At 48.3% G+C, this 12798-nt stretch overlaps 1 protein-coding gene across 1 annotated transcript; it reads left to right on the top strand.

The window, feature by feature from the left end:
• The first annotated feature begins 1684 nt into the window (after positions 1 to 1684).
• Positions 1685 to 11681, top strand: CCKBR (cholecystokinin B receptor). Its single transcript, XM_012928340.3, has 5 exons — positions 1685 to 1906; positions 9323 to 9574; positions 9757 to 10006; positions 10270 to 10439; positions 10638 to 11681. The coding sequence occupies exons 1-5, from the start codon at positions 1756 to 1758 to the stop codon at positions 11174 to 11176; spliced, it is 1362 nt and encodes a 453-aa protein (XP_012783794.1). The 5' UTR covers positions 1685 to 1755; the 3' UTR covers positions 11177 to 11681.
• The last annotated feature ends 1117 nt before the right edge of the window (positions 11682 to 12798 follow it).

Raw genomic sequence — 12798 nt, 5'->3', positions numbered from 1 at the left:
GCCTGCATTACAGGAGTGGAGAAGTAGAGAGGAATATGACATGAAAGATGATCCCTACACTTCTTATGTGTGCAACTTGGTGTATGCTGTTACAGTCAGAGATTGCAATCATTGGCATGCTTGGGGAAATTCTCATCACAGTTGAAATTACTCAAGGACACACGGTCAAGGGCAGCTAGTGCACAGTCCTATAACATGGATTGCTGAATAAGTGAATGCCCATCAAGTTCTGTTTCCATCCCTCGCTACCTTTCCTGTGTTCTCTTACCCCACATCCTACCATCACCCAATGTGGGAAAGGTTCAGCAGGTTATCTCAAGCTCCACCTGTGCTTCTAGCTGAATAAACAGCAAACCATGCTCCTCCAGTCCATGGCTCTCTGATGGGTAAGGCAGGCAGTGCCAGGTGGAAGGGAGGAGTAGGTGAGGACAACATCACCCATCCCATCTTAGATCCATCTGTAAGGCTTCAGCCCCTATTAGCTCAACTCTGGTGGGACCAGGTCTTCCCTCCAAGAGACTGATTAGATAATGGCTCTCTGAATTCCCCATAAATCTAGACCCATTCCCCTCTCATCTGCTCTTCCACATTCACTCCTACCTCTTTAACAACTACTGCTGGGGCCAGAAGATCGAATTTCAGGTCTTAACTGCGGCTTCTTTGGGACTAAGAAAGAATAGGGGGGCAGGACTGGAAGGCCCAAGAGGCAACATATGCCCCCAAGAAGCTTAACAGGCAGACTCCAGTTTTACATGCCCACCCTCCAGCTCTGTTCCCGCTGCACCCAGTGACCCAGCCCCCTCTCTGCCCCACCTCGTGGGAACTTGACACCCTACACAGGCGGTTCCACCTGCGCTAAGAGCAAACAGGGATTGTAGCGTGTCGGTAGCGGGTGGGCGCTGCCTGGAGACCACAGACACAGCCCGCGGCCTCTTCCCCTCTTTTTCCTGGGCGTTGGACTCGTGTTCCATCCTCACCCCAGTGGGAGTTTACCCTGCACATTTCTCACCGTACCTCCAGCCTCCCTGCCTAACACGCAGACTCTTGCTCTAGGCAACCCTTGCCCTTGCCAAGGCGTTCCTGGAAGCAAATGCCAGCCTCTCACTGCTATCCCAAAGCTTGCATGTTGAGAGCTGGAGGATGCAAGGGCAAGTGCAGGGGCTACCCCAGCCTGCCACAAGGAGCTGCAGGGATCTACAATAGCGAAGGTGTCGCGGTCGCAGTTGCCACTGCGGCAGACTACCGCAAGGCTAAGGACCACATCGCAGCGGGCGACCCCACCACACGCAGACCAGGTCTCCAACGCCACGTCCACGTCCCCTTCCCCACCAGAGAAAAATGCTCCATCCGTAACAGCGTGCCCTGCCCTAGCCCCCCTACTCGCCTTTCTCCTACACACACACACACACACACACACACACACAAAACCACACTACTTCCCAGGAGTCGTGGGCGGTGGTGAAGAAGGATATGCAGAAGACATCTACAAAGGAGCTAGAGAGGGGGCGGGTAACTCCCCAGCGGGGCTAGGGAGCCGAGTGTCACCTGGAGGGACTGGCAGACCAGAACCCAGGCGGGGCGAGCGGACAGTGAGTGCAGGGCGGGGGCCAGGGCTGGGGGCGGGACCAGGCGGGGCGGGGGTGGGCTAGGCGGGAGCCGAGCTCGGCGGGAGCCGCAGCGCAGCCCGAGCAGGTGGAGCCGCTGCAGGAGCCCGCCCGGCCGAGCAAAGCTGGGTGGAGGGCTCGGCGGGGGGCCATGGAGCTGCTGAAGCTGAACCGGAGCGCTCAGGGATCCGGACCCGGACCGGTGGCTTCCCTGTGCCGCCCGGGTGGACCCCTTCTCAACAGCAGCGGTGCAGGCAACCTCAGCTGCGAGCCCCCGCGCATCCGCGGAGCCGGGACACGAGGTGGGTGCCTCCCTACGCCCGCGACACCAGCTCCTTTTTACTGCCTCCCCCCACCAGAAAACTAAGAGCGGACCCCCGTGACCTCGAGAGTCCCCTTATAGTGCCATTGCCTCAGCCCCCGAGTCATCCTTCCCACCTTGGGCCCTGGCAGCTACCACCACGGCTTCACACCACCTAATGAGAGCCTCTTCACACCCTGCTCCTCTGCCCACCCCAACACACAGCCCCCTCCCCAGCACATAGGTACAATCGAGAAGGCGAGGACCTCTGCTTGCTGACTCTCCCAGCCCTCTTTATGCTTTTCCATCCTCATCAGAGCCGTACCTGGGGAGCGAAGAAAGAAAGGCAAGATATAGACAAGAAGGGGGTCGGTTTAGGGAGGCAGCACTCTGAGTGGGAAGTTAGAGACGCAATCTCCTGTGTTCCACATCCCACACCTCAGCCTTCCCTAAAAAGTATCTTTAAATCTGAAATAGGTTGAACATCTCTCAGGTGTCTTGCCTGCTTTTTGCTCATACTCAAACCCCAGGCCTCCCAAGCTGGAGTTTGAACGCCTCTCAATCCTTTCTGAGCCTCCTCCCTTGCCTCTTCCCGCCCTCTGAGAGCCCAGTTGCCCCTTTTCACCCCATCCATTTGTGACACCATCTTTGCTTCACAACTCTTCAGATTGCTTCCTACCACTCAGTTTTCCAAACAGTTTTCACTCTTCCCATCAGTCAACATCTGTATTTTCTTGACAATCACTTCAAAATACAGCACCTCCCAGCCCCCCATACCTTTCCTTTTCTTCATTGTTGACTGCACACCTGCTATTGTACTCCCTAGGATAGGTGCTGGGGACATAGAGATGAACCAGACCCCATCTGCACCCTCATGTGTCCATAATCAGGTGTAGAGGGGAGGTGAGTCAATGGGAAGAATCAGTCAGCATGGAATTCCCAGGAGAAGGTCTGTGCCCAAAGGACGTGAGGGTTCAAGAATTTCAGAGGATGGAATCTGGGAGCTGGGTCTTCAGGTTCAGCAGGTCTTGAGTTTAGAAGTCAGAAAAAGAAGGCGTGGGGATGGAGGGGAGAGAGCAGTATTAAACCAGAAAGTGGAGGAAATTATTCTACCTCCAAGAACAGAAAGATGGAAGAAACTGTAATCCAAATATTTATTTACTCCACAAAATAGCCTATGCTTTCTCAGCCCAGGTGTCCATGTCTGTCATTTAGACTCCCTCATTCAGCAAATATTTATTGAAACAAAGATTGTGCCAGGCAGAGGGGTGGTATGAAATGAGCAAAATGGACACAAATCTTACCTCATGGAGGCCTGAGTCTAGTGGAGAAGACAGTAAGCAAGGCATGTTCAAAAAGTGCCTTGCCGGGAGAACAGAGTGAGAACACAAGAGGATAACCCTCCACCTGTCCTTGCCTTGGGAATTAAGGTCAGCCTCTGAGGAGGTGAAATGTGCATTGAAACTAAAAAGGTGAGGGACAGCCAGCCACACAAAATTACCTAAGAGGCAGAGGAACAGGATTTATACAAGATAGAGCCTTAACGTTTAAGTCCATGCCACCCTTGTTCAGTATGACATGGTTTCTAGGCAGCTGTGTACCATTAAAGAGAAATAATAAACACTTATGTTGCAGACAGATCTACTGTGATTGTGGAAAGCCTAAAAGATCTGACTACAGAGTATGGAATTTATCCCGAGAGCAATTGAAACTACTAAAAGATTGAATAGTACTGCCAGGATCAGCTCTGTCATGTAGAGGATGGATTGGACATAAGATGGAATGCAGAGGAATGCTTCAGAGGCTATTGTATTACACTCTTCTGGGTGAAAGATGATGCTAGCTTACACCAAGTTACTTGCAGCAGGGTGGAGAGAAGTGGGTGGATTTGAGAGTCAATTCTAGAAATGGAACCAACAGAATTTGGGCTTGATTACAAGTGGAGAGGATTGAAGAGGTCGAGGGTTGAAGAGGTCAAGGGATGACATCCAGGTTTCTGGTGAACAATTGAATGGAACTACGTAATAAAGATGACAGCTAGAAATAGATGTGAAAGAGGGGATTATAAACTTTGGGAGCCACTGTATTTAAATGCTGGAGAGACATTCCAGTGGGACTACCCACTCAGCTGTTAAATCCAGAAGCATAGAACTTACTGGTAGGAAACACAGATTCAAAAAATCATTGTCTACAAGAGGTAATAGAAGTCACAGCAATAGATAAAGCAATACAAAGTTTGCATAGAATGAGAAGAAAAGAGAATCTGGGATAGAACCCTGTAGAAAACCAGTATTTAAAAGCCGAGTACAAGAAGAATACATGAAGGAAAACCACACAGAACTATCAGAAACAGTAGATGTCTCCTTCCAGAAGACCAAAGAAAAAAGGATGATAAGAATAATAGGTTACGCTGTTTTGAATGTTAGCCATGGAAGTCAGATGACAGAACAATATCCTTTAGATTTAATAATGAGAAAGTCCTTGGAAGAAGTTCTGAATGTTGAGGGCTGAAGACTGGGCAGGAAGAGTACAGAATGTGGGAAGTGAAACAGCGTATGTAAACTTTTGAGAAGTTAGGTATAATGATTAGATAGATATAAAGATAAAGAGTTTGAGAGGTAAAAAGAAACAGAGTACTGCCAAAGTTAGCATGGAGTTGAGAAAGGTGTGTGTAATATGTCTTGTGTTTGTATGTGTGGTAGAAATAAGAGCATTTATAAAAATTTGGTGGAAAATGTGCCAAAAGAATGGAGAGTTGAAGATGTGTAGGTGAGAAAAGAAACAGTCAATACAAGAAGGGTCTGAGAAAACAAGATATGACATGGTTCTAATCACAGGTGCAGAAATAGACCTCACTTATCTACAAGTTGTTGCTCACACACATTCTGATGTTACCCAGGCAGTCAGGTGTCATACTGAAAGCCTGTTAGTGACATTCACCCAAGTATTATCCCACAGGCTCATAAGCTATCCACACTTACTACAAGGTTACCAGCAGAAATGTAGATTGTTGTCTGCTTTATTTTTATACAATCTATGCAGAATTGAGCATTAGCCATGTTTTCCTTAGAAGCTATCCACAGAAACAGAGAACTTATTCACAGTTACTTTAATGTCACCCAATCATTTAGATATTACCTACGCATCAAACACTACTAACTTTCATTTTATTATCAGCTATACATAATCACATACTTCCCATGCTTAACTATCACTTCTCTGTTTGTTTCTGTTCATTCACCTGTTGCCAACACCACTTGGATTGTCCTCCTATTAGTACACATGTGGACCTTTGAACATAACTCATGCCTCCTGAAGTTGTTACTTATGAAATGGAATGTCATCTTTGGAGACTTAGATATATCCTTGCTCACTCAAATTTTACACTTACTTAGATACGACCATAGCTTAAATGTAACCCACACTCGATCAGATGAGACTTACAGACACAGAGATGTTACTGTACCCTAGATATTACTCACAGAAATAAGGGCTACTTTTACCTTCACCTATCCAGATAGTATTTCAAAAACTAAAGCATTTAGCCAGCGCTCACTCTGGTGTAACCTACACACTGTATATTACTTTATCACCCTTGGTCAATACCCACTGGTACTTGGATGTTCCTTATACCACAAACCACTTTCCATAGTCCATTGGATGTTGCCCATAGTTGCTGCAGGGACGTGGATATAACTTGGTATATTTGGGTGACAAATTCAACATTTCAATGGGAAGCAGAATGTAAGAAGTCAGCAGCTTTCATGATCTGTAGCATTTTTTTTTCTAGGAGAAGCTGGATTCTTGTTTAATGTCTTATTGTTCAATCTTTTGTGTCATGTTTTTAGCAGCCATCATATGGACAAAGAAACACAGGCCCTCTAAAACCAGAGGAGCTGACCTGCCCCAGTCTTCCAGATCCCTGCTCTGATGTCTGCTCTCTTCTCATCCTCAGGAAGCTGATACATATGGATAAACTATCAAGGCACTACTAGCTGAACCCATACAAGTGCCAGCTCCCATAGTCCCACCTGTTTGAGAGCCCTTGTCACTGAAGTCACTGTGATCACTCATTTTTCTGCTACAGAGAGAAAGATGTGCATGTATATACATACACACACATAATTAATTCCATTTATTTCATGTGTATGACATTTTAAAACAAAAGTCTTTTTAAAGTATTTATTTATTTGAAAGTAGAGGTACAGAGAGGTAGAGGCAGAGAGGGAGAAAGAGATAGAGATCTTCTGTCTGCTGACTCACTCCTCAAATGGCCACAAGTGGCCAGGTCCAACTCATGCAGTGGCTCAAAGTACTTCTGCTGGTCTTCCCAGCACACCAACAGGGAACTGGATTGGGAATGAAACATCTAGGGCTTGAACTGGTGAATGCATGGGATGCTGATTCTTCAGGCAGTGGCTTAACCCACTGTGTCACAGTGCAAGCCCCACAACAGACGATTTTAGAAGTACTCTTATGTTTTAAAAATACTTAACAGAAAGTGCAGAGTTCCTGTAAACACTCATGTTTGCACATACTCTCACACTTGAACACATATGCAAGCACACAAGGTTTACCATATTATTATCATCTTTCGTTAGTGTAGAACATGATTACAATTTATGGAACAGTGTTCACACATTATTACTAAGTCTTTAACTACACTTTACATTTGGGTTCTCTTGTGGGGTGCATTTCAGTGCGTTTTGACAAGCACACAGTGTCGTGTATCCACCATCATGCAGAGGAGTTTCACTGCCCTGACAACTTCCTGTGCTCCACTTACTTATCCTTCCCCTACCACAAATCCTTGGCTCTGAGACTGATTGTAATTAGAATTTTTTCATGTCCCTTAATTGTTTAAAAACAAAGACCTAGAAAGATGGTGGTGACTGAAAATAAGAGAGTGGCTGGTGGTTTTTTCAAGATTCATTTTTTGTTTGAAAGTCAGATTAACACATAGAGAAGAAGAGAGAGGAGAGAGGAGAGAGGAGATAGAGAGAGAGAGATGCTTCATCTGCTGTTCACTTCACAACCCCCTTCCCTGCAACAGCCACAACTGCCAGAGCTGGGCTAGTCTGAAACTGGGAGCCTGGAGCTTCCTCCAGGTCTCTTACATGGATGCAATGACCCAATGACTTGGGCCATCCTCTGCTGCTTTCCCAGACACATGAGCAGGAAGCTGCATTTGAAGCAGAGCAGCTGGGACTTGGACCAGCACTCATATAGGATGCCAGCCCTACCTACAGATAGAGGTTTAGACTACCACACCACGGCACCAACCCCTGCTGCTGGCCATTTTTGCTTGAAGGTTTGTTCTCCAGTTTTCAGGAGTCCCCAGGCAGATTAAAGCTTCAGAACGGTAAGACCTACCTCATCTCTCTGCTCCACCACAATTATCCAAATTCCAGGTCGTGCATATGGAGCAGATCAGCTGAATGAATGAATGAATGAATGAATGAAAATGTGCTTTGACACTTCAGAGTGCTGAACCAACTTGAGGTATGGTAGCTGAACCAAGAATTAGCTAAAGAGAGACATCCAAAGGAGAATTTGAGAGAAGCAATGCAAAGAGAAGGCAAGAGATGGAAGTAAGGGGGAATGGAGGAGGCATGGAAAGTGCAAGATAGACCACCAGTTCTCTTCTGGATCCAAGGACCTCTCTGACAGAGACATCCTTCCCAAAGTTCCTTTATTTACACACACACACCCCTCGAAGTTGTCACTACATAGAGGGATCCACATTCCAAAGGAGATTCAGATGGTTTGTATATATTATCAAAAGCAACACATCTGAAAGCATAACCCCAAAGGGCTCCAAGAAGCCACAAGGGTAAGAGAGGCATTCTAGAGCACTTTCAAAGAGGAAGAGTAGAAAAGTAGGTTCATTTTTACCTTGAAAAACATTTATTCAAGAGTTATGAAGGCATTACTGACTGCCTCTCTGTCCCAGACATTACACCAAGTGCTAGGGATATACTGAAGAAAGAGGCAGGTTTTATCTGCTGGAGAACACGAAAATAAGAACATTAAAACAATGAGAAATGCCTTGGTGGGACACAGAGAGAGACAGAAAAGGGCATTCAGATTGAGGATTTATTAGGAGAAAAAGGAGGCGGTGTGATGAATGACAGAGTCGCCAGAGAGCCGTAGGCAGCAACACATTTTAAGGGTCCGGATTCTTGGCTTCTGTTGTGGCTCAGTGCCTTACTCACTATATCTTGAGCAAGTTATGTTACAACTGAACTGAGTGTAGAAATTTCATATAAATAGCACTTACTGGATGCCTACAACAACTTCTACGGAAGTTGATTATTATGAAAAAAAAAAAACAGTTCTATCTGTGGGTTAAGCAAAATGAATCAATGTATACAGAGTTATAGAAGAAACTGCTGTACTTCTATCCCTTCCTTAACCCCTAATCTGGGAGGGGCTGCCCCACTACACTCTCTCACTTATAGCTTTTACATTCCTGTTGCTAAGTGATTCCGTCCAGTTAAATTCAATTTAGTGTTGTCCAGGTGAGCATGGCTGTAATGTGGAGAGCCAAAGATGAATCTGTCTCCCTCTAAACTATGACACAACCAATGTGGTCAAGCTCTCAGCTTGTCTTACCCGCAAATACTAGATGTTCTTCCTGCGAACTCCCACAGCATCTTGTCCATCCCTCAATCTCATGTCTACCACATATTATCTGTGTTCATATCCGAGTTTCCCTTTCTACCATAAGTTACCATATATCAGGGCGTTTTCAGCGTTCATCTCTTTGTCCCCAGAGCCTAGCACAAAGGGTCTGTTTTAAGTATTTATTGAGTGAGAATGAAGGTTTGGAGATCATCAAAGTCGAAGGTAGAAAAGAAATAAAAGGGGCTCTAATGGAAGCAAAAGGGACCTGCATAGATCCAGAAAAAACATACAGAAAAGAAGGTAGTTAATTGAGTCTGATGAACAAGGGCAACCAGGAATCACCAGACATAAAAAAGTAAGTTTGTGATTTAGACAGAGGTGTTAGTAAAAGTATTCAAAGCTGAGGAAACAACCTGAGCAGAGAGGGAGTCACAAGATGCATGATGAAGAAACTGAGTCATCCAGTTGCTTAAACGAGTACAGTGCAAAAAGGAGGTGGGAGGACTGTGGTGGGGAGCGGGTAAGTTCTCAGAGGCTCTTGGTGACAGGCTAAGGGTTGAAGCTGGCTGCATACGAACAGAAGAATTTAGAACAAACCTTGGGAAGAGATAGGCTTCCTGAATTTAGCACAGCTTCAAGTTGTTGGAAGGACAGAGGCACCAAGTTCACTGTTTACTGAGCAGGCATTGGACGGGAGCTGGAGGGGTGTGTTCTTGGGACACAGGGATCTGGCTAGAGGGGTCACTGGGGGCCAGAACACCTACTGCCACTTCTTCCTTTTTCTGTCTAGAATTGGAGCTGGCCATTAGAATCACGCTTTACGCAGTCATCTTTCTGATGAGCGTTGGAGGAAACGTCCTCATCATTGTGGTCTTGGGACTGAGCCGCCGCCTGAGGACTGTGACCAACGCCTTCTTGCTCTCGCTGGCAGTCAGCGACCTCCTGCTGGCTGTGGCCTGCATGCCCTTCACGCTCCTGCCCAATCTGATGGGCACATTCATCTTTGGCACAGTCATCTGCAAGGCCGTTTCCTACCTCATGGGTGGGTGAGATAGCTACCCTGCCCCACTTGACCTTCTACCCTCCTAAAGTCCTTGCCTGGTGTAGGGAATTTTGCCATGGGGGATATGGGGGTGGGGGAGAGAGGTTGAACTGAGAGAAAGTCACACTGATGAGCGTGTGGTGCAAGTTTCCAAGGTGACTTCTTCTTTTGCCCTTACTTAGGGGTATCTGTGAGTGTGTCCACGCTAAGCCTCGTAGCCATCGCCCTGGAGCGGTACAGCGCCATCTGCCGACCACTGCAGGCGCGGGTGTGGCAGACACGCTCCCACGCGGCTCGTGTGATCTTAGCCACGTGGCTGTTGTCCGGACTGCTCATGGTGCCCTATCCTGTGTACACCGCCGTGCAGCCAGTGGGGCCCCGTGTATTGCAGTGCGTGCACCGCTGGCCCAGTGCACGGGTCCGCCAGACCTGGTGAGGGTGCCAATGACCTGTTCCTAGAAATTCCCTTCTCATCTCCAGTATCCCTCCAACTGCTGCAAGAATTGCTTGATACTTCCCATTCTGCATACCCGGCTTCCCAAGATTCCAATCTGGGGGCCTTCCCTAGATCTCTAGTCCTTCCCAGTGACATGTCCCCCACCCCATTGCTCTGGACACACCCACCCTAGAGCTTCCCCCATGTGCAGTCATATATGTACTGAGACCCTCCTGACTAATCTTTGTTCTGCCTCCAGGTCGGTACTGCTGCTCCTGCTCCTGTTCTTCGTCCCTGGGGTGGTCATGGCGGTGGCCTACGGGCTCATCTCACGTGAGCTCTACCTAGGGCTTAGGTTTGACACCGACAACGACGAGAGCCAAAGCCGGGTCCGAAGCCAAGGAGGGTTGCCTGGTGGGGCTGCCCCAGGTGGGCAAAACCCGAGGGTGGGGGGGGGGACAGAGCTGGAAGAGGGGCAGGCCTGGAGTGGGCAGGTGGGGCTAAAGTGGGTGCAGGGGGAGACTGAAAATAGAGTGAAGGCTTGGAGCGGGGCAGCATGGGAGGGAGGGATGGGTTAGAGGCAGGGAGGACTCTGCCTTCAGGTCTGACCACCTACCTTCTGCTCAGGTCCTGTCCACCAGAATGGGCGTTGCCGTCCGGAAACGAGCCTGGCTGGCGAGGATGGTGATGGTTGCTATGTGCAGCTTCCACGGGCCCGGCCTGCCCTGGAGCTGTCGGCGCTGACCGCGCCCACTCCTGGACCAGGACCCGGGCCCCGACCAGCCCAGGCCAAGCTGCTGGCCAAGAAGCGCGTGGTGCGCATGTTGCTAGTGATCGTTGTGCTTTTTTTCATGTGTTGGCTGCCAGTATACAGCGCCAACACGTGGCGTGCCTTTGACGGCCCAGGTGCGCACCGTGCCCTCTCGGGGGCTCCCATCTCCTTCATCCACTTGCTGAGCTACGTCTCGGCCTGCGTCAATCCCCTGGTCTACTGTTTCATGCATCGCCGCTTTCGCCAGGCCTGTTTGGACACGTGTGCCCGCTGTTGCTCCCGGCCGCCACGAGCTCGCCCCAGGCCTCTTCCAGACGAAGACCCTCCCACCCCCTCCATTGCTTCGCTGTCTAGGCTGAGCTACACCACCATCAGCACGCTGGGGCCCGGCTGAGAAGTCGGGGTGGGTGGAGGTGTGGGAGCTGAGGCAGGACGGACCATCCCTGCGAGCACTGACCCATCCAAACCGCAATTGAGACTAAAGACTGCGGGGACCAACCCCAATGCCCCAGACAAGTAAGGTAGCTTACCTGATGCAAAAGGAGCAGGAACCAAGCCTTCGACGGGAAACATGCTGGATCTGAGACTGAACCTGGCCCATAGAAACTTGGCACTGACCTTGGACAGACTATCCTTCCTGGGTAGTAACTCCAACAGGGCTGACCTGCCCCTCCTATGAGTTCATCCATGGCATCGACTCTTTTAGGAGCTGTGGAGCCCAGCACAAGGCCAAGGCCTGGAATGCTCCAGGCCAGCCCCAGTTTGACCTTACAATACTCTTTTTCACCCGGCCTAGTCTCACACCTCCCTGTTTATTCTTGAACAGTCCCTTCTGCTCTTCCCAGTCAAGGACTGTGACCTGCCTCTCCTCCTTTACCTGGTCTCTTTGAGAAATAATAAATGACTTGGCTTCCTTCCAGGCTACCTTCCTGGCCTTTTGTAGGGGCAGAGGAGATGGCATGGAACTCTGTGGCATCTCCCCTGTCAGCTGCTGCCCAGGGCTCCCCATTCCACACTATAGTGCCCAGGATCTGAGGTTGGGTGGGATTGTCCTCCTGGATCCAGCTACTCTCTGCTGCCAGTCACTGGGCGTGAGGTAGGAGACAGGATCCATGGCATATCACACTTCCTGAGTATGCTTGCCCACGCAGAGCCATTGGTAAGGCACTATACGCATAGATGTGTAAATGTTGACGAAAAGGTAGTATAGTATAGATGTGTAAATGTTGACGAAAAGGTAGTAAAATCACCATTTAAGACTTAATCTACTTCATGCATGTTTGAAACACTAGGTATTAGCCCAAGGCAGCTGTACAGAAGTTAATTTAAAAGTAGGGCCTTTTTATTGCACGCTTACTCTTCCCCAAGAATCTTGGCCAGGATTCTGTCAAATGGAAGCACCCTTTCTGGAGAAGCAGAGTGTAGGGCTGAGATTTGAAAACTCAGTCTCCTTGTGACTCTGAGACTGATCTCACCTCAAATACAGGCAGAGGATTACAATGTCACCTCACCACATATGCACAATGACAAACCAGCAGGAGGAACAGGAATGGATTATCTCATTGACAGAATATACATGGGTAATTCAAGACACAGAATGTCAGAAGAGGGTTCCTGGACATTTACAATGCATGGGAGAAAATGAGATGCAAAGAAAGTCAAAGATGGGGTCAGGACAAAACAGGAAAAAAAATCATGTTAATGTCAACACTAAACTGGATATGGCAAGGAAGTCATAGCTTGGAGGGGCAGACCCAGGTTTTGTGGGACTAAAATGTATGCAATTGGGTACCCTTTGAAGAAAAGGAATGCAAAATTACAGATACAAAGCTAGTAACATCCTGTACCATTAGGGCGCCTTGTACAATTTGTCCCCATTAGCTTCACAGCCAACATGCCTCAAAATCTTGCCACTGACTGTCCTAGGGAAGGATTAGAGTGAAAGACAGCAAGAAAAGAAGGCTGGTTTTCTGGTTCCCTGTTCTGGAGTTGCACCATTTGCCATTCCTATAGGGT

Source organism: Ochotona princeps, chromosome 4, assembly GCF_030435755.1.
Source record: "Ochotona princeps isolate mOchPri1 chromosome 4, mOchPri1.hap1, whole genome shotgun sequence".
Taxonomy (NCBI): Eukaryota; Metazoa; Chordata; class Mammalia; order Lagomorpha; family Ochotonidae; genus Ochotona; species Ochotona princeps.
This window is presented reverse-complemented; position numbering and strand designations above follow the sequence as displayed.

What these genes read in the sequence shown, in the direction of transcription:
- CCKBR (XM_012928340.3), top strand. Translation starts at nt 1,756, where the DNA reads ATGGAGCTGCTGAAGCTGAACCGGAGCGCTCAGGGATCCGGACCCGGA. An exon ending in CCGCGGAGCCGGGACACGAG is followed by an intron (nt 1,907 to 9,322) that starts GTGGGTGCCTCC and finishes TTTTCTGTCTAG; the next exon opens with AATTGGAGCTGGCCATTAGA. An exon ending in GCACGGGTCCGCCAGACCTG is followed by an intron (nt 10,007 to 10,269) that starts GTGAGGGTGCCA and finishes TTCTGCCTCCAG; the next exon opens with GTCGGTACTGCTGCTCCTGC.